The 21,834-nt window shown below is 35.7% G+C and overlaps 2 protein-coding genes across 3 annotated transcripts; one reads left to right on the forward strand and one right to left on the reverse strand.

Moving 5' to 3' along the window:
• Positions 1 to 4,067: 4,067 nt before the first annotated feature.
• LOC122630976 (aminopeptidase N) lies at positions 4,068 to 10,953 on the reverse strand. The gene is made up of 14 exons (XM_043816103.1): positions 10,389 to 10,953; positions 10,021 to 10,280; positions 9,653 to 9,862; positions 9,380 to 9,535; positions 8,918 to 9,247; positions 8,654 to 8,804; positions 8,294 to 8,420; positions 8,063 to 8,156; positions 7,133 to 7,316; positions 6,125 to 6,338; positions 5,733 to 6,010; positions 5,460 to 5,659; positions 5,159 to 5,335; positions 4,068 to 5,097 (listed from the first exon to the last, which is right to left on the reverse strand). Exons 1-14 carry the CDS (start codon positions 10,461 to 10,463, stop codon positions 4,647 to 4,649), a joined length of 2,907 nt encoding a protein of 968 aa, XP_043672038.1. The 5' UTR covers positions 10,464 to 10,953; the 3' UTR covers positions 4,068 to 4,646.
• A 1,905-nt stretch (positions 10,954 to 12,858) lies between these two features.
• LOC122631104 (aminopeptidase N-like) lies at positions 12,859 to 21,481 on the forward strand. 2 transcript variants are annotated; one of them, XM_043816375.1, is made up of 17 exons: positions 12,859 to 13,015; positions 15,430 to 15,617; positions 15,722 to 16,121; positions 16,245 to 16,638; positions 16,818 to 16,973; positions 17,096 to 17,401; positions 17,592 to 17,772; positions 17,939 to 18,089; positions 18,209 to 18,290; positions 18,562 to 18,739; positions 18,832 to 19,033; positions 19,161 to 19,438; positions 19,795 to 19,973; positions 20,158 to 20,325; positions 20,400 to 20,540; positions 20,616 to 20,697; positions 20,821 to 21,481. In XM_043816375.1, the coding sequence occupies exons 1-17, from the start codon at positions 12,967 to 12,969 to the stop codon at positions 20,989 to 20,991; spliced, it is 3,306 nt and encodes a 1,101-aa protein (XP_043672310.1). In that variant the 5' UTR covers positions 12,859 to 12,966; the 3' UTR covers positions 20,992 to 21,481. The 2 variants fall into 2 exon arrangements, with proteins under 2 accessions (XP_043672310.1, XP_043672309.1); XM_043816374.1 differs by lacking the exon at positions 12,859 to 13,015 and adding an exon at positions 14,449 to 14,653.
• The last annotated feature ends 353 nt before the right edge of the window (positions 21,482 to 21,834 follow it).

Consider the following 21,834-nt stretch of genomic DNA (forward strand, 5'->3'; position numbering starts at 1 on the left):
TCTCTCTCTCTCTCTATCTATCTGTCTTCTACTCTTCCTTCGCGTCCCACCTTTGAGAAACGGTGTAACGGAGTCTCGAGGGACTCCTTGAAGATCGGCAAACTCGGGCGAAATATTTTGCGAAAAAAAAAAGGAAACGACAAAAATGTTGGAATGTCTGCTTTCTTTCTTTCTTTTTTTTCTTTTCTTTTTCTTTCTTTTTTTTCGTCTTCTTCTTCTTCTTCTTCTTCTTCTTCTTTGTCTTCTTTTATTATCTTTTTCTGTTCTTTTCTTTCTTTCTTTCTTTATTTCTTTCTTTATTTACTTATTCTCTTTTCTTTCTCTTTTTTTTCTCTTTTTCTTCTTTTTAATCGTTTCCTCTGTACGTAATTAATCGTAAGATCGATTATGAATACCTTTGCGCGAACGAGTTACAACGTACGTCTATGAAAAAATTTGTTTTTTATTTTGATAAATATCCTCTACTGTTATTGTCAATAGAAGCCGAGAATGCGCGTTGTTAAATATCATTTAAATTCCATCGCGCTTCGTACTACCTGTGAATCGTTAATGAAGTAAACAGAGATAGGTTTGAATCATCATTATCATCATCATCATCAGCAGCAGCAACATCATCATCATCATCATCATCATGATCTTCATCATCATCATTATTTACGATAAGATGCCACCTTGCATTCTTGAGTTTGCCGAGCTCACTTTTATTATACGATCGAACGACGAGTGACATCGTTGCATTGACAAATGTAATTATGATCATGCATTTGCATACAACGTCTTAGGCAATTTTAATTGGAAAAATAAACATTGACGAAAGCGATTGTAATAAACTATCAAGAACGTAATCGTTCGTGATAATAAACGTCAGTTGATCGCTATATTTTTCAAGGATTCGTCGTAGATTCGTTTTGGGGAGGAAGAGGAGGAGGGGAGGTGTAGAAGAGATATGTGTGATTCGACAGCATTCATTTCGTCATTGACAATCGCGTGTATTAAGGAAAACGAAGAAGAGGGGGTTGCGATTATCGGCCACTGCGATCGTGCTCGAGTACGAGCTCGTATATAACATACATACGACACACACATACACACACGCGTACAGTGAGAAACTGAAATAACGTAATCAGTGATGAGGAGGAGGAGGGTGCCTTTTTAAATTTTTTCTATAAGCCTCGATTATATCCATCTTTGCAAAAGATATAATTTTTTTATAATATTTTTTAATCAAGAGTAATCGATATTTTAATATAGAGTAAAATTAATATATTTTAATCAAGAGTAAATACGATATTTTAATCAAGAGTAAAATTTTCCTTACGATAAGAATACTATATCTTGATTAATCAAAAAAAAAAAAAAAGAAGAATTATTCGAACATAAAAATCGTACCTTAGTGTATCGTGACGACAAAATGATTCCGAGTAATACCACTGGGGAATGTATAACATTAGAGAATATTAGGGGATAACGTGTGGCAGTTAGAAAGGGAAATTGAAGAAAATGAAAGGAACATGATCCCCCCACCATTCGTCATTATAGCTTCTCACTGTACATACGTATGACTGTCTGAAGAATGGATGGATATACGGAGATACGAGGTTGTACGTCGTCCATCGTGCAACCTCTCATTTCCCTCCTACTGCAATCAACGGCATTTAAGCCTGGGTTCCGAGCGTTTAAGCATTTAGTCGGCTTCCGCCATATCTCTACACGTATTCCGAGCATTTTTTTATGGATACACGGCTAACACCGACTCCCTGCCCCCTTGCCACCCCTACCCCTTGTATGACGGATACTTCCTGGAATACGGACATAAGGATCGCAGAAAGAGAGAAAGAGAGATGAGACGAGACGAGACGAGTCTCTCTCTTTTTTTCTCTTTCTCTCTCTCTCTCTCTCTCTCTCTCTGGGGATAGGCCAAGCAAATTATCGATGGGTCGTCTTATATCGATACGCAGAAACGACGATCGATGTCCGCGATGGCTTTACGGAATTTCATGGGTACTTTATTAAACGAATCTTTCATTTACTTTCTGATGATAATTCTTGATGTGATAAGAGAATTGCGATCGGTACTTTTCTATTAATCGATTACAATTAAAACGGAATATATTGAAGAGAGAACGAAAGTAATATTTTATATTGTCTTACTTATTTTAATTGTTTTACACATTTTATAGTCTGTATGTACATCGTTCGACGATTGATAATGTTATAATATAAGTATATTATTTTTACATACGTTTTTCATCGATTAATTCGAACGGACGATTGATTTCCGATGAGTGTAGGAAAGATAGACAGGCTTCTCATAAGCGAGGGTAAATTCATTCTTCGGAGAAGGGCTTGAACGTTCGTTCGTTTCTTCGCTATAGGTGGTCCTCTTTTCTAAGTAGATACAAGCCCGTATAGCATCAGCCGTGAAACTTGGATCACCCTGAAGAACGAAGAACCATCACTACCATCACCACCACCACCACCACCACCATCATCACCACCACCACTATACTACTACCATCACCTTTCATGGTGGATTCTCGTGATGGGTGCAACATCGGGTTTAGTAGAGATTCGAAAGGAATGAACACGATCGAAGAGAGGACCGCACACGTATAGAACATCACGTGTGCGTGACTTTGCGGCTTTCGGCTTTCCAAGTCGTTTTCTTTTTTTTACGGGAGGACGAACCGAACTCGAAAAGACAAAAGGCCCTGAGGATAGATATAAAGTGGGAGAGATCGAGAGAGAGAGAGAGAAAGTGTGCGTGTGTGTATGAGAAAGATAGACAGAATCTGAGAGAGAGAGAAAGAGAGAGAGAATGTCAGGTATACGAAGGTCGTTAGCTCGAAGAAAAATTAGCCGTTTGTCGGAGAGAAGTTCTGGACCTAAAGATGGGTCAATCAGATACGAAAACACTTGTCGGTTCAAGCATTGTCCGAAGGTAACAGGTCTACAAAAGATTGTAGACACAGGTATACCGTCCTAATGACTGACCTGAGGAATTCAAACCTTTACGGGTCCTTGAATTTTTTTCTATCCTCTCCTATCTCTCTTTCTCTTATTTTCTCTTTCTCTTTTTCTCTATCTCTCCGTCTTTCTCTTCCATTCTCTCATATCAGGGTAGTTCCTTCCTCCGCAAATCGTCTTAAATTCATCCCCAACTTCCTCCCTCGTGTCGTTTCAGTCAAAACGGAGTAGGGATAATCTGCCGCTGTAGCGGAACGATAAGATCTTTGTTTTAATTTTACGTTAAATGCATTTACCGTGGGGGTCGTCGTAAACCTTCGCAAATGTATCTCCGTAGGAACGCTTTGTCATCTTTTTGAAAAACAAAAAAAAAAAAAAAAGAAAAGAGAAAAAGAAAATTGTTCTCCTTTCGCACAGGAAGTAAGTATTACTTTTCAAAGTTTTATCGTTAATCAGTTTTTATGATTCATCAAAAGGTACTCTATCGCCGGTCGGAAGTGAAAAGTCGTGTTAGAGGACAAATGGTTGCGTTTTTCTCATGGGTATAATCGTAAAACTTAACAGATTTCCTTCTTCCAATTTTTCGAGGGCGGAAAGCACGCTTCTTGTTTGCCGTAAGAATCGAGATAAGCCTATGAGTCATAAAACGAGAAGAATGTGAAAAAGGTAAATGAGTTTATGGCTTTTGCTTTCGAACGTGTCAATATTCTTCGATAATCACCTTTATAAAGGCCTCATTATGTCCATGAAAATGATTTTATTTGTCGATCACGCAATTTTTAATAGATATTTAAATGGATATTTAAAGAAGTAAGAAATTTGTTAACTACGCGATAAAAACGAACGTTTTTATTATCGCTTTTCTAACGTCGTTGATCGGTCGGTAAAAGAGTTCAGTATCCATCGGATAAGAAAGATTTCACACGGTAAAGAAGTTTATAGTTCTCATTACCATTTGATGATAATGATTAATAAAAGTTTGAAAATGTGGAAACAATTTTTTCGTCTTCGGTACTTCGTAATTAAATTCCAAAGCCATTCTCGTTTATGGGAACGTTCGATCATAAAATTCAAGGATGAAAAGTAAAAAGAAAAATGTCTTAAGCGTATTTCGAAATTTATTGATTTTATCGTTTATACACTTATTACATAAATTTGTTATTAGTTAAAATATCATATCCGAGGTATGTAATATAAGATTTTTTCTACGTATACTTTCTCTACAATAGGAACTTTTCTATCTCTTTGATTTATTTCTTGATAAATAAAGCAGAATCTACATAGTAATCGATATTAAAATGCGGCACTATCACCAGGGCAACGCTACGTGTCTACGGAATGGTATTATTGAAATCACGCGGAATGACATTAATATCGAGTATTTGGAACACGATGTAATGAAGCTTGTGGTATTCCAAGCGTCATATAACGTCGTTGTGCTCTTACATGTATAATCTATATTTAACTAACGACATCAATTGACCTCAATATTTTCCATCGTTCGTCAGCGGCCTGCCTGAATTTCGATTGTGAGTACCGACAAAGTTGCTCGACGAACGGCAAAAAATATAATTAAAAATAGGAAGCAATCATACGATGGATTTGATTCGTCATCGAATTTAACCTTGGTTTCTTCGTTGTTATCGAATATTTTGATTGGCAAAACATTTTGTAATATATTACCCTGCAATAGGCGTTACGGTGGTGGTAGTGGTGTAATCGGTCGCAACCTCGATATCTTGCAATTGTTCTTTCGAAAGATTTTCGTCCAACCAAGCTTCGATTATAGGAAGATTCTCTTCGCGCCAGCTCACCTCCTGATCGATATTTTCCAAAGCTTCTTGAATGATACCGCTGGCTGATTCAAGTTGATCCCGTCGAGTCTGATACAATTCGTAAACCATGTCGTAACCTTCTTGCGTTTTGAACGAGGAAGTCGCCGAATTGACGATACCGTCCCAAAGATATTTTCTATTTTCGAATCTCTCCTTAATCGTGTCCCAATGCTCAGTTAGGAAATTAAAGAGAGTCGTGTAACCCGCTACTCCACCGGTGAGCATGTTGAAGATCAATTGAATGTCAGAATCGGTGAAGTTATCGTTTTGATCCAGAATCGTTATGTTCAAGAGCCTAAAGAAAATATAAATGTTGTAATAATTTTATCCTATACATATCACTTTTGTCTCTCTACCTTTGAATTTTATAAGTATCTTTCGGACAGCCAGCCAAAGTTTTCAAAAGATAGGTACGTTCGTTCTGTTTCCTCTCGAGACTATTTTGAGGGAAATTAATAACCCTTTGTAATCCAAATTCCCATTCATCTATGGTGCCCCATTTGTACACTGGACAGATGAATTCGTTGGCGACCCTGGAAATAAAATTTAGATTTTTTCTTTTTCCTTTTTATTTCTTTCTTTCTTTTTTTTTCTTTTTTTCATTTTCTTCAGTAGGTCCATTATCGTTCGAATAGAAAAAAATTGACAAAGCCTTACGGATTTCCTTTATCAGGTTCCGTCTCCATCAACCATTTACTATACTGTTCTCTTGCTTCTTTGACGCAAGGCTCGTAACCGGCACGACAGAGAAAGTTCTTTGCCAATCCACGTATGTGAACTCTCCAAGACGGTTCGCACAGTCGCGGTTTGCCTCCTAACTTCTCGTAAAGCGGCTTCAACAGGCTACGTATGTAGGCCTAAAGTATCGATAATAATAAATTCGTTTGGTTGTTTCGATCGGTCGACGAGGTATCGTTTATCAAGATATACCTCGAATTTGATGTATACGTCGGACCCCTCGATACGTTTTCCAACGTGATCGATCATCGTAAAGACGGGTTCCCAAACTACGAGACTCGTTTCCTCTCTCAAGAACAATGTCATATTTAAGGCGATACCAAAGCATAGTTCACCCGCATATGCCAGATTCCAGGAATCATGGAGGAGCTTTGCCCTGGTCAAAACTGGAATGGTTTCGCGGTTCGGTCCACGTAGAAATTGTGATAACATTTTCCAATTGCAGGAGTCGTAGTTCACCGGGAACATACCTATAACGAAAGGTATGATTTTATTTCTTTCTTTCTTTTCTTTTCTTTTTTTTTTATACGATCGCATTCAAATACTTACGTATTGATCGATTCTCGATTGTATAGTATACTTACCTATTTCTTCTGGATTAACGATAATAAAATGATCCTTGCTGGCGATATCCTTGATCGTCAGATTTCGTGGCTCGTTGTTTTGTTTGGTCAACCAAACGGAAGGTTTCGTTTGAGAAAAGTCCAATTCGTTTTCGGACAACATAACGATCGGTATGTCCCATTGAATCGGAGCTTTATTGTTAGGAACCGGCGGTGGTTCCCTCATATAGACTTTCTGTAAACGTGATAAATCGTCTTAGCGTATTTGCCGATGATACATATATATTTCGTTTTACACGTAGATGAGTTCTTCGTTTATAGGTTCGTTTGATACATTCAAAAAGATATTTTTATTCGTACGAAGATATTCGAAGGATACGCAACGTAAGTATTACGTCTTGCATATTCGCATAGTATATCTTTTCCTTTTTAATAGGGAAAGATAAAGATTAATTGAGATATATCCATGTACGTAGATAGGTACTACATATGCATGCATGCATGCATGCATGTATATATGTACGTACGTATGTATGTCTCGGTTAAACGATTACTACTTTTTTTTTTTCTTTTTTACGTTCATGCTCATAATCACAGCTTTTTTTCTAGTAACAAGGCAACATGCTAGCTCTCTTCGACGATTCCATTATGTACCGAATGGATCGTAGGATAAAAATTACGTAAGATTCCTCTTCGTTCACTCGCTTCTCTCTCTCTCTTTCTCTCTCCCTCTCTCTCGATATTATTATTCTTTCGTTTTCACATACTTATATCTTGGAATTTCAAATGTTTCCCAAGTGACGACAAATATTCGCGTATTTTCCTATTTAGATATCTACACATATGTAGTATTTCGATAAGTAGATACTCTTTATCTATGTTTATAATAATTGGTTAGAACAATTCGACGATAGTCATGTACGCGCCACAACGATTCGTTCTTACGCATTATGGGAATACGCGATTAAACGCGATATACGCACGTCCCTGAGAATGAAAATACGCTTTTGTGCGATTGGACCTGCTCACCTGGCTAAGAATAATGTCTCCACTTTCGTAATCGCGAATAACCGTGACCAATGGCAATCTATCCTGGTTGATCCAAGCCGTAGATACGCTTAAAATCGTCAATCCTTGCGGTAGATCAGCCGTTCCAGCGGCTGCCTCGTCCAGACGAGTGTAAATATCCTCGGAAACGAAGACCCGTGGTGTCCTATGAACGATTAACAATTTTTTTTTTTTTCATTTCATACAGTAGAATTTTCTTTAATTCTCTTTCTTCTTCCTCTTCTTCTTCTTTTCTCTATTTTTTTTTTTTCTTTTTTAAAGATACAAGCAACCAAGAAGCAGATTCTGTTATCGCGACAACCTAAAGCATACATTTTTTTCTTTCCTACTTAATACTTGCTTGTATATGTATATATATATATTTTTTTTTAATCCTCTTCTTTTTTTTTTTATTTTTCTCAAAGATTCAGCCAACAATATTGTCCTCTAACGGCGACACGAAACTTCCCCAGAGAAACGTTGAACTCTTACAAGTATGCATATCGATCGTGGTTACCAACCCGTAACTGAACGGATTAACGAGTATATTTAAGACGATATAAACAGACACCCGATAATATTCTTATTACGTTTGGAACTCGTAAAGATTTAGAACGCAGGAAATACGTGATATCTAATACGTTATCGATTCTAGGAAATAAAATATATTTCTTAATCGATACCCTTCTAACTCCTATTCCCATATCCTCAACGTTATCATCGTATCATTTTCTACGTTATACTATCTATGAACGTGGAGAGAACACCGATGAGAGTATAATTGCCTATGGGAAAGCAATTGCATCGAACGTTACGAATTTATCTCTCTTTGATCGGGAGTTTCTAAGTCGAAATCGACTTTGAATGAGTCCGTATAAATCTGCTTCTTGGTTAACTAATGAGACCAATTACTTCTTGTCCCACTGCTGTTGAATAAAGTTCCTGACCCCTTCGCGGAATACGTCCTTGCCTAACGTATAATTGAACATTCGAAAGACCAACTCGGCTACGAATTAGAAAAAAAAAAAAGATTATACGTAAGAAACGAAATTTAATGTTTCTCTTATTTCATTTTATATTTATTAATAGTATTAATAATGAAGAACTTTTAATTAAATGGAATTAAATCGATTAACGATTTACCTTTGGCCGCCGTTGCTTCGTACCTGATACCAGCCACTCTTGAAAATGGCACGGTCTTTCCAAATTCGTAGTAAAGAGAGTAGAGTATCGTCATCGGCCACTTTCCTTCCATTTCGTCGGGATTGATCTATCGATCGCGACGAAGATATTTTTTTTTTTATTTTTCTCTATTATTATTACCTTTTTGTTTTGTTTTGACTTTGCTTTTTTGTTCTTATTTATTTATTTATTTATTTATTTATTTATTTATTTATTTATTTAGTTTTCTTTTCAGTCTGGCATATTTAAACATAGTCTTTTTTATTTCTTTTTTTTTTTTTTATTTTTTTTTTCTGACGAAGGTTCGTTAACGAGACTTACGTCCACGGTCGTCAGCGAAGCGAGAAAAGAATTAAGTATCTTGCTCACAGGAGCGTAGTTCCAAAAATAAGGTGTGATGTATTGACCGATCCACTGATAGATCAATTCATAGGCTGTATTCCAAATCAGTGGACTGCTTAATTCGCTTTCTCTATGAGTAAAGGGATATTTTTAATATATTAACGTGCATGAGTGTAGAAAAAGAAACGAAAAGAAAAAAAAAAAAGAAACAAAAAAGAAAAGAGAAAAGAAAAAGATTTATACTTGAAAAACATTAGACCCCAACTGTCCGAAGCTTTGATAGCATTGAACATGGGAATAGCCATGATGTCGAGTTTAGTGAGGCCGATAGAACAATTGAAATAATTTTGTAGATAGTTCATGATCTTGACGATCTTGTCCGGAACGTCCTTCAGACTATCCAGATAGTCTCTTCTGGCCCATATTCTGATCTCGAGCTTTGTTCCATTGACCTCATCGATTTCCTGCGTTGGTACGATGCTCTCGAAGTTCGACACGACCAGAGCAAGCTGATAGACCGATATTTCAGGTGTTTGCACGAAATGATTCCAGATCATGTTCGGCTCGTCGGGTCTTTGAAACGAACAAATAAACAAACAAACAAAAAATATATATATATATTTAAAAAATATATATATATATATAATATAAATATATATATATTTTTTTTATTAATAATCGACGCAAATACGATACGTTACTTACACTTCCGTACTTCTTTCTATCGGTGTGTTCGATCTAGCAATCATAGTTTTCGGATGTTTAACGCTTAACTTAAACGTTGCCTTGTACTGCGGATCGACCAAACAGGGAAACATTTTCTGGGCATGATTCAGGCGCAAATAAGTGGCGACAAATTGGCTGGAAAAAAAAATTGAAACGAATGCAAACGAAATCCGAGGATGTATATCACGTAACGCGAGGATTTCAATGAAAACGAGAGAATCTTTCGAATGAGTGCATAAATGAATTATTTACTGCGTTTGTCCTTCGGAGTCGACGTATTCGTTCCTGAAGAAGCCCGAGGTTTCGTTGGTTGTCAGATTACCCGTGTAATTGATATCCAGTTCTATTCTATCTCCCTCCTTCAACATTTGTTCCAAATGAATGACGTACCAAAATTTTTTCCACGTTGGAAGTTCGGTTTTTGCGACATTGATCTCCAAAGGTGGCGGACCGTCGTTTTCACTTTTTTTGTTTTTTTTTGTTTTTTTTTTTTTGTTTTTTTTTGTTTTTTTTTTCAAGAAGGGAAAGAAGGAAAAGGTTTTGAAAATTGTTTTTTTTTTTCTAAATTCTCTCATGCGAATTATTTCATTCCAGAAGATATTGTTTCATTATTATCTTACGTCTCTTCCGATTTCAATTCTCTGATCCTAACGTCGTTCGATATTTGAAGATCCGGATGAGCGTTTACCGTTATTCTATCCAACATATCCATGCACGTTACGTTTATCTTAACGCGACCCTTGAATTTACCTTCGTCCATTAGAGGTTCGATCTCCAAATGATAGCTGCTAGGAATAACTTTTTCCGACAATCTATGCTGATGTCCGGTGTAATGATATATGTCGTTTAAATCGATACTGCGTTTCCATTTGTACGGGACCTGATGATACATCGATCGAATTTATTAAGATCGTATACACGAGGAAAAATAATATATACCCTATTGATTGAATCGATAAGTTGAATCGAACATCTATTATCCACTCACAATGTTAGAAGATTTGCCTTCCTTCGATAAGATAGAAACGAGGAATATTCCAGCGATGATCGTTTTCTTCCACATGTCGAGGCCTTTGATATAACTGATCCAATGAATTTTAATCTCGGCTCGTTCGACGGTTCAATCATAGAAAAGTCCAAATTATTGAAAATCTAACGGGCTCTTGTACGTTCTCTCTCTTTCTCTCTCTCTCTCTCTCTCTCTCTCTCTCTGTCTCTCTTTCTCTCTCTCTTTTTTAATTATAAGTTACATACGTCGTTAAATTCTCCCTTTATATTTTTACTTCTTTTTCTGAGTTCGTTCACTCCTTTTCGTTTCCTCTTTTCTTTTTTGTTTCCTTTTTTCTCTTTTTTTTTTTTTACTTCTATCGGTGCAATCTCACCAAAGTGTTGACCTTGAGGCGATAGGCGCTCTCATAAACTAAATAAAACGTTTCTCTTGGCTAGGAACCTTATGGAACCATAGCCATCGTTGGACTGTCGTATCGAGTCTTCTTCCTCGTATGGTACACTCTCTATGATGGTCGATCGGTGGTCACTTGGAGGGTAAAACGAATGTTACAGAAGATGGTGAGGAGGATGGTGGTGAATAAGAAAAATATTAGGAGGAGCAAAAAATACGTGTGTACCGCGTGATACGATCTCCTTATCCGTAAGAAGAGTAAGAGCGAGATAGAGAGAGAAAGAGACAGAGAAAGAGAGGACAGACAGATAGATAGATAGATAGATAGAGAGAGAGAGAGAGAGAGAGAGAGAGAGAGAGAGAGAGAGAGAGAGAGAGAGAGAGAGAGAGAGAGAGAGAGAAAGAGATAGAGAGAGGGTACAGATTGGAAACGCTTAGGTCCACTTAGCGAGGAGCCATAATAGATCGTCCATTATCCAATTCTCTGACATAGTCGTCACAAAAGGGCCTAATCACGTCGGTATCCGTCGACGACGGATGAGAAGAAACAACGTCAATAGCCAATCCCAAGAGCGTCAATGGTAAACGACAGTTGTGCCATTGGAAACATTGCATCCTTCTTCCATCTGACTCGATTTCGACATTGTTTTCCCCTTAAGAGTTGACTTGGACGATCACCTGTTTCATTCGATCCTCAGAATAGCATTCGAGTTAGCGATCAAGTATCCTGGACCGATCTCAACTTCTTCCTTAACGCGAATTATAATTAAATTTGATTCGATTTATCTATCATCTCGTTTAAATGGGTCAAACTCTGTTCGATGTTTTTCTTATCAATAAAATGAACAAGTAGTAGATAGGTATGTAGGTAAGAGATAATTTTGGATGAGTTTGAAATAAATGGATTTTTCTTAGTTATAGAACTCATTGGGTGTTGAATAAATTCATCGAATGCGTTTAATAAAGTCCCATGTAGTAGAACGTATAGACGATCCAATTGTCTTCGAATTATCTTTCATATATTAATTGTTCAAAGACGATGTAAACGAGTTAGCAAAGTGCACCCTACGTGTGACATCACGCTTTATAATATTGAACTTGAACTATGTATGCCGATTAGCGCAATTATAAGGTAACAACGTGCAATGACTGATGCATCCGTTGAGACAGACACGCCTCCTTGTTGAGCGGACACGAACGACCTTGCGTAATATCTACGGAAAAAAGGAAAAAAAAGGAAAAAAAAGAAAGAAAGAAAAAAAAAAAGAAGACACGTTTCTTGTAGGAGAAAGAAAAGACATCATTGGAATTATCCATTTACTTGGAAGCTTCTTCATTTTAGATATTACTTTATTTTCCTTTCTTTTTATTTCTTTTATTATTATCTTTTTCTTTCTATTAAATTAATCGAACGAAAATACAAATGAAGTAACAGAGTATATCATTTCACTCGTAACTTCTTTTTTTTCTTGGTCGCAAAAATTATTTCGCCCTTGAAAACAAAAAGAAAAAAAGAAAGAAAGAAAGAAAGAAAGAAAGAAAGAAAGAAAGAAACGATGTTAAAAACGTATATCGCGTTAATAGATACGATATATGTATGTACGTACATACGATGGGAACGGTCGAACGCAAAAGGAAATCACATTTTTTTTCTTTGTACATGTAACCGAAAGGATGAACTACTATTCTGTGACAAGCCTATCGGAAATAATAGCATGGTCAGGTAAAGAGAGGAACGACATCGGAGCGAACGCGATTAACAATAGTGGGGGTAAAGGCTACAACCATGCCCGGCAAACAGCATCCACGTAGTATCGAGGCTCAGGTAAAACGTCAAATTGCGTTGCACCTGAACGCACGAGTCCACGCTACAACAACGACCACTACCAGCTCGTTCGTGAATTTTTTTTTCAATTTTTCTTCGTCTCTTCTTCGTTCGGAAAGAGACAGAGACAGAGAAAGAGAGAGAGAGAGAGAGAGAGAGAGAGAGAGAGAGAGAGAGAGAGAGAGAGAGAGAGAGAAAGAGACTGATACGAAAACAGTAGCAGAGATAGAAAGAAAAACAGAAAGAAAGAGAAAGAGAGAGAGAGAAAGAGAGATATATACTTCCTTTTTTTTTTTTATTTTTCATTTAAAAGTTTATATTAAAAAGTCAGAAGAGGACATGAGGCGAGGATCGGTGTCGACTTGGGAAAATTTTGGGAGGAGAAGCTGTGAGTATTGTTTTTTTCTTGTATTTTCTCTTTTCTTGGCGTTTTTTTTCTTTTTCTTTTTTTTTTTTTTTTTTTTTGATCGGATTTGTTTCTACTTTTCTTTTCTTATCCTTGTCTTCTTCTATTTTTTTTTTTTTCGTATCTCTTCGATACGCGTTAATTCGTTTTTTCTTTTTCTTTTTCTTTTTCTTTTTTTTCCTACAGATCTTTTTCACGCAATTTTTACAATTTCTCTCATCCGCAATAATTATTTCTTTTCGTGTACGAAGGTAAGGTAGCTTCGTGATTGTAAATGTTTCATTTTAATAGACCGGACGTTGTAAATACGCGAATTTGTCTACGACCGACAGTGAAACTTGAAATGACTTTGTACGTTAAGTTAGTAATCCAACTAAAAAATTTGTCGGTTTTAAATACTTACGTACGTTTTCGTATCGATCTTTGTTATTTTATCGTCATCGTCATCGTCATCAATATTATTATTATTATTATTATTATTATTATTATTATTATTATTATTATTATTATTATTACTATTACTATTATTATTATTATTATTATTATCATCAAATTGTTTTTGAGAGAGAAAGAAGAGGGAGAAGGTATAATGCGAATATCGTTTCTTATTCGTTGTGGTTTCAACGTTCATTTTGTTCTTATTAAAAAAGTAGTCTCGGAGTCCTCTTGAAATAAAAAAAAAAAAAGGAAGAAAGAAAAGAAAAAAGAAAGAGAGAGAGAGAGAGAGAGAGAGAGAGAGAGAGAGAGAGAGAGAGAGAGTAAAAAGAATAAAAAGAAATAAGTTCCATTCAACTGTTTACAAAGTTCATCAGAATCGCGAGCGTTATTCGAGCTCCTTGGTTAATACCATTATTATTCTGGAAGTCCATAGAAAAGCAGAGAAATGTGTATCGCTGTTAACGAGGGTCTCGCTTATAATTGCGGGATTGCGCTTTCTCTATTTCTTTTTCTTTCTATCTTCTTTCCTTTCATTCATTCTTTCTTTCTTTCTTTCTTTTTTTCTTTTTTTCTTTTTTTTCTCTTCCTCCTTTATTTTTTATTTCGTTTCTTTGGAATATTGTCCTTGTTATATTCGCGCTCGGTTTTTCTCCTTCTTTCTCTCTCTCTCTCTCTCTCTCTCTCTCTCTCTCTCTGTCTCTCTGTCTCTGTGTCTTAGAGAAAAAAGAAAAAAGCTTTTGATAATTTTCTTCGATCGAATTATCGATGTACTATTCCGATTGGAAGAAAAAATTTTCGATATTTTTATTTCAACGTCTCGATATAATTATACTTATATAAGATTTATTTATATTTATATCTTTATATTTGTATGAAAATTAATAGGAGTAGACGTTAAAAGAAAAGGTGCGAAGATGTGGTGTAAGATGAATTTATGAGGGAATAGAAAAGAAAAGAAGAAAAAGAAAAAGAAGCAGCATCGTTAAAAACGTCAAAGTTACACTTCGCATCGTCGCGGTCGCCTATTTACGCTTGGATCACGTTCGGTGACATAACAAAGAACCTAATTTCATATCATTCTTCGTGTTCGCGAGCAAACGCGAGCGTACGTTTCTACGCGAGTTTGTAAAGCTGCAGCGATGTGACGTTTACGAACCTTCGACGATAAACTTCAACGTTATTGTACATATTTGTAATTCTATGTGAATATACATATACATGTACATACATACATATATATATATATATGCGTGTACGTATATATATATATGTCTATACATAAATATATACATATACATATGTATATACACATAGATAAATAGAGAATAGGATTATGTAAAAGGATCTATAATGATCGAGCTCTTTTAGCCTGACGTGTTTTTTATTTCGATTTACTATACTTACAGTTACGACTCGATTTGTAAATTTAAACGATTATTTTCTAAAATAATAATAAAAAACAAGAAAAGAAAAAAGAAAAGGAGAAAGAGGAAACAGTCGAATAATATATTCCTATCAGTTATGCCGTAACGATTATGCTATCGAATGCTGAGAATGCTTGGAACTTGTGTGTTGTTAAAATGCACGAGCAAAGCGAGAAGAGTAGCGAAAAAGACCTTGAAGTTGGTTGGTCGAGGCTCGTTTACGTGTATCGTGTATTTTACACCACTGGAAATTGAATTCGATGATGTCACTCTTGTCAAAGCGATAACGCGAAATTCGACATGCCGAATTGATAAGAACGGCCTCAATGACTCGATCCTCGTTGCACGAACAATTTCATGCCGCTAATCGCGGAACCTTTATTTCTTTTTTTCCTTTTTTCTTTTTTCTTTTTTCTTTTTCTCTCTTCTCTTTCTTTATTTCCTTCGTACTGTTCGTTATTGTTCTCGTTATTAACCGAATCGCGTTAATAAATTATAATTAATTTGTTCTTTCTTTCTTTTTCCCTTTTTCAGCTGCAAACATGGCACAGTTTATCGGTGGACCTGCACAATTTATGACAAGCGACGATATCAAATACAGGCCAACCGATGGTTGGTTCGTATCATACAAAAAGGCAGCCAGTATCGTAATATTTCTTATTTTTGTCCTGATCGTTGCTGGCCTGATCGGTTGGTACAGTCATTCGACACCGACAAAACGGGTAAGCGAGTCTAACGATCATTTTATTTCTTTCGTTGATCATTGGATAATGATCAGAAGACGTATGTAATTTTTATTTCCTCATCGATCTTGTCATTATTGCAGGTGCACGATGCATTGAGCTTGATAAACGATGGATCGACAAAAGAAATGGCTAAACCCAGTCATATTCCTCCTCACGTTCGTCCATTAAAATATTGGCTGTATTTTAAACCTACGATCATGGATTACAATAATATTAATAATAATGATAATAATAGTAACAGTAATAATTCGTCCATATTGACCGGACGAGTTATCATAAAATTTCAAATCGAATCTTCCAATCGATTGCAAAAATTATCATTGAACGCCGTTAATATCACTATGAAACGATACGAGTTGTCACTCTCGATCAACGAGGATTCCAAAGTCTCGAAGAAAAGATATAAAAGAGCAAACGAGACCAACCTCGTCGTTGAAAACAACGAAAAGAATAGCCAAATAATCGACAGTCTCTTGGGAGGTATTGAATTCGTTGAAATTTCTTGAAATTCTTCTTCTTTTTTCTTTTCTTTCTTTTTGTTCTCCTCATTTAAATTCCAATTTCCGCGATCCAATAATTTCTAATTTATTTGCGTATTCGCAGAAAACGATACAACCTGGGACGATAAAAATTCTACGATAGCTACGAACGAATCGAATAAGGTTATCGCGAACTTCGAAAACGATCCTAATATCCCTTTAGAAAATGGAACCTACGGGAAAGAAGAAACTGGACTTGTCCCGGCAAATGGCACTTCGCCGACCGACTTCAAAGTGTCCAAGATCAAAGACGACTGGTTTTCCGTGAATGGTATAGGAAAGGCAGACGAAATCGTTCAGATAAAGGAATACGAAATAGACCGAGTGAATGGGCTTCACGTGATACATCCAACGAAAAAGCTCGAACGTGGTGTTTATTTTTTGATGATCGATTTCGAAGCAAATCCATCGAACGATGTCCTTTACGTCGTTGATTCGAACACCAACGAAGAAAAAAAGTAAGTTGGTGGGATCGAGGGAGGGAGGGATGGATGGGTTGAGATAGCGAGGTATTTTTTGTCTTTTTCTTTCACATTTATTCAAATTGAATTTATAATTTATCTCTCTTCGTGGTCGAGTAAGAGAGCAAAGAAAAAAAGAAAAGAAACGAACAAAGATCTTGTGTTTGAACCATTAGGAGGATGATGGGAACGTTATTAAAAACGGTAGAAGCCAGTCGTTTATTTCCTCTTTTCGACGAGATATACCTCAGAGCGATTTTCTCTTTATCCGTTGAGCGTCCCAAGGAGATGAGAGTTTTATCGAATATGCCTTTGAGGAGTACGAAGGATACGTAAGTAAATTAGCTAATGTATATCGTTGGTATTATCAAGGAAGATTTCTTTCTTTTTCTTTCTTTTTTTTTTTCTTGCCTCTTTTTTGTTTCTCTCTTAAGAAGGAATATTATCGTTTAAGTTCAGATAATTGGCTGATCGATACATTCAACGATACTCCTCTGATATCGCCCCACAATTTGGCCTTCGTCGTTGGTAATCTCGAAGTAGTGGACCAAACATCGATCAATTCGGAAATGTCTGTTAAATTTTGGGCCGAGTTCAACACGACTTCTCAAGGATTCTACTTGTTGGACAAGGTCGAGCCTACAATACTTGGTTTGACCGACGTATTGTCGATCCCTTATTGGCTACCAAAGTTGGACTTGGTTTGTCTACCTTGGAAAATCGTTAGATCGTCGGGAAATCCTGGTCTTATCACTATGCGGTAAGTACTAGCTAACGCGTTTAAATTAGTCTACCAACGATTAATCGAAGTTTCTCGAATTCTTGACGTGCACAAATCGGCTAACGCCATTCTCATGAATATTCACGGTTGAAACGTGTTGCGGCATAAACGTAACTCTACGGATACACCGTACTATTTCATTTTTCGCCAAATGAATATTCATTTTAAGGAAGTCGTTGTTTTACGCCGACGATCGATCGCCCTTGGTTACGAGAACGGAAGCCTTGAAGACATTAATAGGTTTGCTCGGAGAACAATGGCTCGGCGGTAGGGTCAACATGAAAAGTTGGACGAACGTTTGGATATTGGAAGGATCGTTACTTTATTTTCGACATCTGTTGATCGAAAAGGCAAGGGATTGGCCGAATTTTTTTATATATTTTTTATAACTCCCGATTCTTTGCGATTACTTCGTAACAGATTTTTCTTTCTCCTTTTCTTTTTTTTCCCTCTTCGATAGGAAAAAAAGAAATCCCTTCGGGGACATTTTGATCCCTCACGAGATACAAATTTCAGATAGATCCGTCATTGGGATCCGCTCATTCCTTTGTCACCGACGTTGAAACGAAAGCGATGGAGTCCGACGGATACGATTCTTCAAGATCGTTCCGAGTGAAAATCAATCCTCTTCGCGTAAGGTTGTTGTCCATGGCACGTAATATGAGAGGTAAAGATATAAAGAAAAAGAAAAAGAACATATTTTTTCTTCTTCGTTCTTCTGTTAAATACGCTATCTCTTTTCTAAGACGAATCTTCTCCTATCTTTCGATTGCTTCTTTTTTATAGGAGCATGTCTGATTCGCATGTTGCATGCCACGATAAGCAATGATACCGCCTTTAGGATCGCCTACAAGAAACTTTTAACGAGGTAGTGGGTATATAACGTGTAAGATACATACAGACGATAAATCGATTCTTGTTTTTGTTTTTTATTTATCTATTTCTTTTTTCTCATCTATTTTTTCTTCGTTCGATGATGATGAATCCTTAACACATTTTTCTGTTCTGTTTTTTACATATATATATATATATATAAAACCAATAAGAAAAAAGACGAACCTAATAAAAATGCTGTTTCGTTTATTTTAAACGATATTTTATATATCCTTGATATTTATTTGTAATATTTACGTTTTTAGTCAAAACGACGGAATCGTCGACGCGAAAGAATTTTGGAATTTCATGAACGAAGAAGCGAGAGAATTTCCGGACAACTTATCTCCGAAGGAAATGATAGATACTTGGATTTCTCAAACTGGGTATCCTCTCGTTACCGTTTTGAGGAATTATGAAGAAGGATCTGCCATCGTCAGACAGGTTTCTTTATCCAAAGATTTCACTTTTTCATTACGTATGCATCCGGTGTATAAATAAAAATGAGTAACATCGGGACGATATTGTTTTCGTAGAAAAAGTTCTCTTACGATGAGCCAACGGCGGAAAAGAATGATTTATGGCATATACCTTTGACTTATGTTGGAATTAACGACGATTGGTCGAGTCCTAAAAAAGAATGGCTCAAAAAGGAAAGGGAACAAATCTTTCACAACGTTACCACGATCGATAAAATAAATGGTACCGATTGGATCTTGTTTAACGTCAACAAAACTGGTGGGTATATGTTTGAAAAAAAAAAAAAGAAAAGAAAAGAAAAAGAGGAATATAAAAAAATTTGTGACACTCCCTTTTGATTTTTTTCTTTCTTTTTTTTTTTTTTCCAATTAAATCAAATTCGTAGGTTACTATCGTGTTAATTACGACGAAAAAAATTGGCTACTACTCGCAATGGCGTTGGATGAAAATCACGAGGCTTTTCCAGTAGAGACCAGAGCGTCCCTCGTGGACGATGTCTTTGCTTTGGCAGCAGTTGGCTCTTCGAAATATGAGACGGCTTTTGGCTTTATTAAATATATGCAAATGAAGGAAAGACATTACGCACCATGGAGCGCTTTCGCGCATCACGTTTTCAAATTAAATAACGTTCTTTATGAGACCTCCGCCTTCCTCGACTTTCAGGTAAGCGTGAGAGTGTAAATTGAGGGAAGATGTAAAATGTTGAAAATTATCACGAGACCGTATTTAAGTTTGTCTTTAGACTACAGAGAGACAGATAGATAGATAGATAAATAAAGAGAGGAAGAGAGGAAGAAAGAAAAAAGAGTCTAATCAGCAATATTCAACGAGAAAAGTGAGAACAATGAAATAGAATTTGTGAAATTTGTATTAGCGTACCTTCTTCTTCTTCTTCTTCTTCTTTTTTTTTTTTATTAGTCAAGTTCTTTCCTTTCTTTCTTTCTTTCTTTCTTTCTTTTTTTTTCCATTTCTCTCCCGAGCAAAATCTTTTCTTCCAACCGTCACGATTCTCTTTTCAGGAATTTCTACAAAAATTGATTACGCCATTGTACAACGAGGTAGCAGAGAATCTCGAGGAAGGATCACCGCTTACGTTATTCGCTGTAAAATTAGCATGTCTTTCGGAACATTCCAAGTGTCTCGATTGGGCTAAACAAAGTTTCGTCCAATTGAAGAGAAATCCTTCCTTCAAGCACAGGTAAATATTTGATATAAAAAATAAATGAAACGTAGAAAGGTCGGGTGCTCGTAAATTAATTGACATTTATTTATACAATTATTTAATTTCGATATTATCGAGTTAAACGTATCAATAGTCTTCATTCGTACGAGTAATATCGTATCCTTGATTTTTAACCTTAATGAAATGAAATTATTTTCAGCATTCCGATGTATATACGTCGAACGTTGTATTGTACGATCGCAAAACACGGTGGTCGAAACGAGTGGGATTATATTTATCAAAAAGCACGAAACAGCATGAAAGCTGAAGAAAAATATAATCTTTTGTCTTCCTTCGGTTGTTTCCAAATTCCAAGTGTTCTGCAGTCGTAAGTAAAATTTCTTTTACTAATATTAAATAATTTCTTACGGATATTATATTATTAATTACGTAATATTTTAGAATCATCGATGAAATTCTTCAGGATGATAAATATAACGACGATGAAATATGTATGATATTAAAATCCTTTTCGATGAATCCAATCGCATCTCGAGTGGCTTATAAATCTATTATGTATAATTGGAAGAACATTCTAAGAAGGTATTCTCGGAGTGTTCATTTTGATTTAATAACTATTAACATTCCTCATTTTATATTATTTAAAATATATTTCAGGTTTCACGACTCTTATTCCGTAATAAGGTCTTTCATCTTGGCGATGATGAATAGTGTTACGAACGAACAGGATTTAATGGATGTACGTATTACAGAAAATTACTTTTGTACTTCTCTTTTATTTCTTTATTTTTTAAAATCTTTTTTTAACGATTACAACGAATTCAAATCGTACGATCTTCTTCTCTTCTTTTCTCATTTTTAGCTTCACACCTTTTGGGAAAATAATTACGAATCCATAAAGACTGTGAAATATGCTGCAGCTTTGGTCGAGTCTAAAGCGAATCTCGCAATTTCGTTGATTAAAAATTATTCCCACGAGATAAAGGAATGGTTAAAGGACAATAATGATTCGGGTGCTTCATTCGCAGGTTAGAAAAAAAGAAAAAGAAAAAAAATATTTTGGAATTTATATTTCTTCATAGAGACGAGCCAAGTATTCCCGTCGTAATGAATTACACGAGACGTTGAGATATAAGACTTTTATGCTAGCACCATTGTCGCATGCATCTCGTGAGATTATTAGATCAACAGAGAAAGAAGAAGAAGAAGAAGAAGAAAAAGGAGAAGACAAAAAAAAAAACAAACAAACAAATGAATATAAAAGGATCATTTATCCTTTCATTAGTTGAAAGGACGGAAAGAGATTGGTAGAGGAATTACGTGAACTTTCTACGACAACAAGTTTTATTCTCCGAATGCTTTTGTCAAAGCATGATTACAAAACCAAGCAACAAGAATCTCGTCCTTACATCGAGTAGCCTTAGGATGATAGTCGTTAATATAATATTATTTTAAATAGGTACATATTTAACAAACGATAGGTAATATTGTATCTAACGATAATAATCATTACTCGAATAGTTTACCGTTTACTCTTTTCCTCGTCGTCCTTATTTTTCTTTTCTTTTCTTTTCTTTTTTTTTTCTCCTCGTCTTTCTTACTCATTCCCGGATAATAGTGTGCTATTGCTATTACGGTACAATAGTTAACTATATTATCATCGTTATAATAATAATCTATCATATCACTTACTCCCCCCGCTTTCCTTTTTCCGTTTCTACCTGTCAGCTAAGTTTTTATTGTTAATCTTTTTTTTTTTATGTTTTTAATTACTGTTTTTTTTTTCTTTTTTTTTCCTTTTTCTTTCTTTCTTTCTTTCTTTCTTTCTTTTTCTTTCTTTTTCTCCATTTTATTAATTAGAGAATTTTATATTAAA

The sequence above is a fragment of the Vespula pensylvanica genome, chromosome 8 (genome assembly GCF_014466175.1).
Source record: "Vespula pensylvanica isolate Volc-1 chromosome 8, ASM1446617v1, whole genome shotgun sequence".
Taxonomy (NCBI): Eukaryota; Metazoa; Arthropoda; class Insecta; order Hymenoptera; family Vespidae; genus Vespula; species Vespula pensylvanica.

Coding starts and splice junctions, on each gene's coding strand:
- LOC122631104 (XM_043816375.1), top strand. CDS start 12,967: ATGAGGCGAGGATCGGTGTCGACTTGGGAAAATTTTGGGAGGAGAAGC. Junction 15,618..15,721: donor ATTCGACACCGACAAAACGG/GTAAGCGAGTCT, acceptor TCATTATTGCAG/GTGCACGATGCATTGAGCTT. Junction 20,698..20,820: donor ACGAACAGGATTTAATGGAT/GTACGTATTACA, acceptor TCTCATTTTTAG/CTTCACACCTTTTGGGAAAA.
- LOC122630976 (XM_043816103.1), bottom strand. CDS start 10,463: ATGTGGAAGAAAACGATCATCGCTGGAATATTCCTCGTTTCTATCTTA. Junction 9,248..9,379: donor ATAGAAAGAAGTACGGAAGT/GTAAGTAACGTA, acceptor TTCGTTTCAAAG/ACCCGACGAGCCGAACATGA. Junction 7,317..8,062: donor CAACAGCAGTGGGACAAGAA/GTAATTGGTCTC, acceptor AATCGTTCATAG/GACACCACGGGTCTTCGTTT.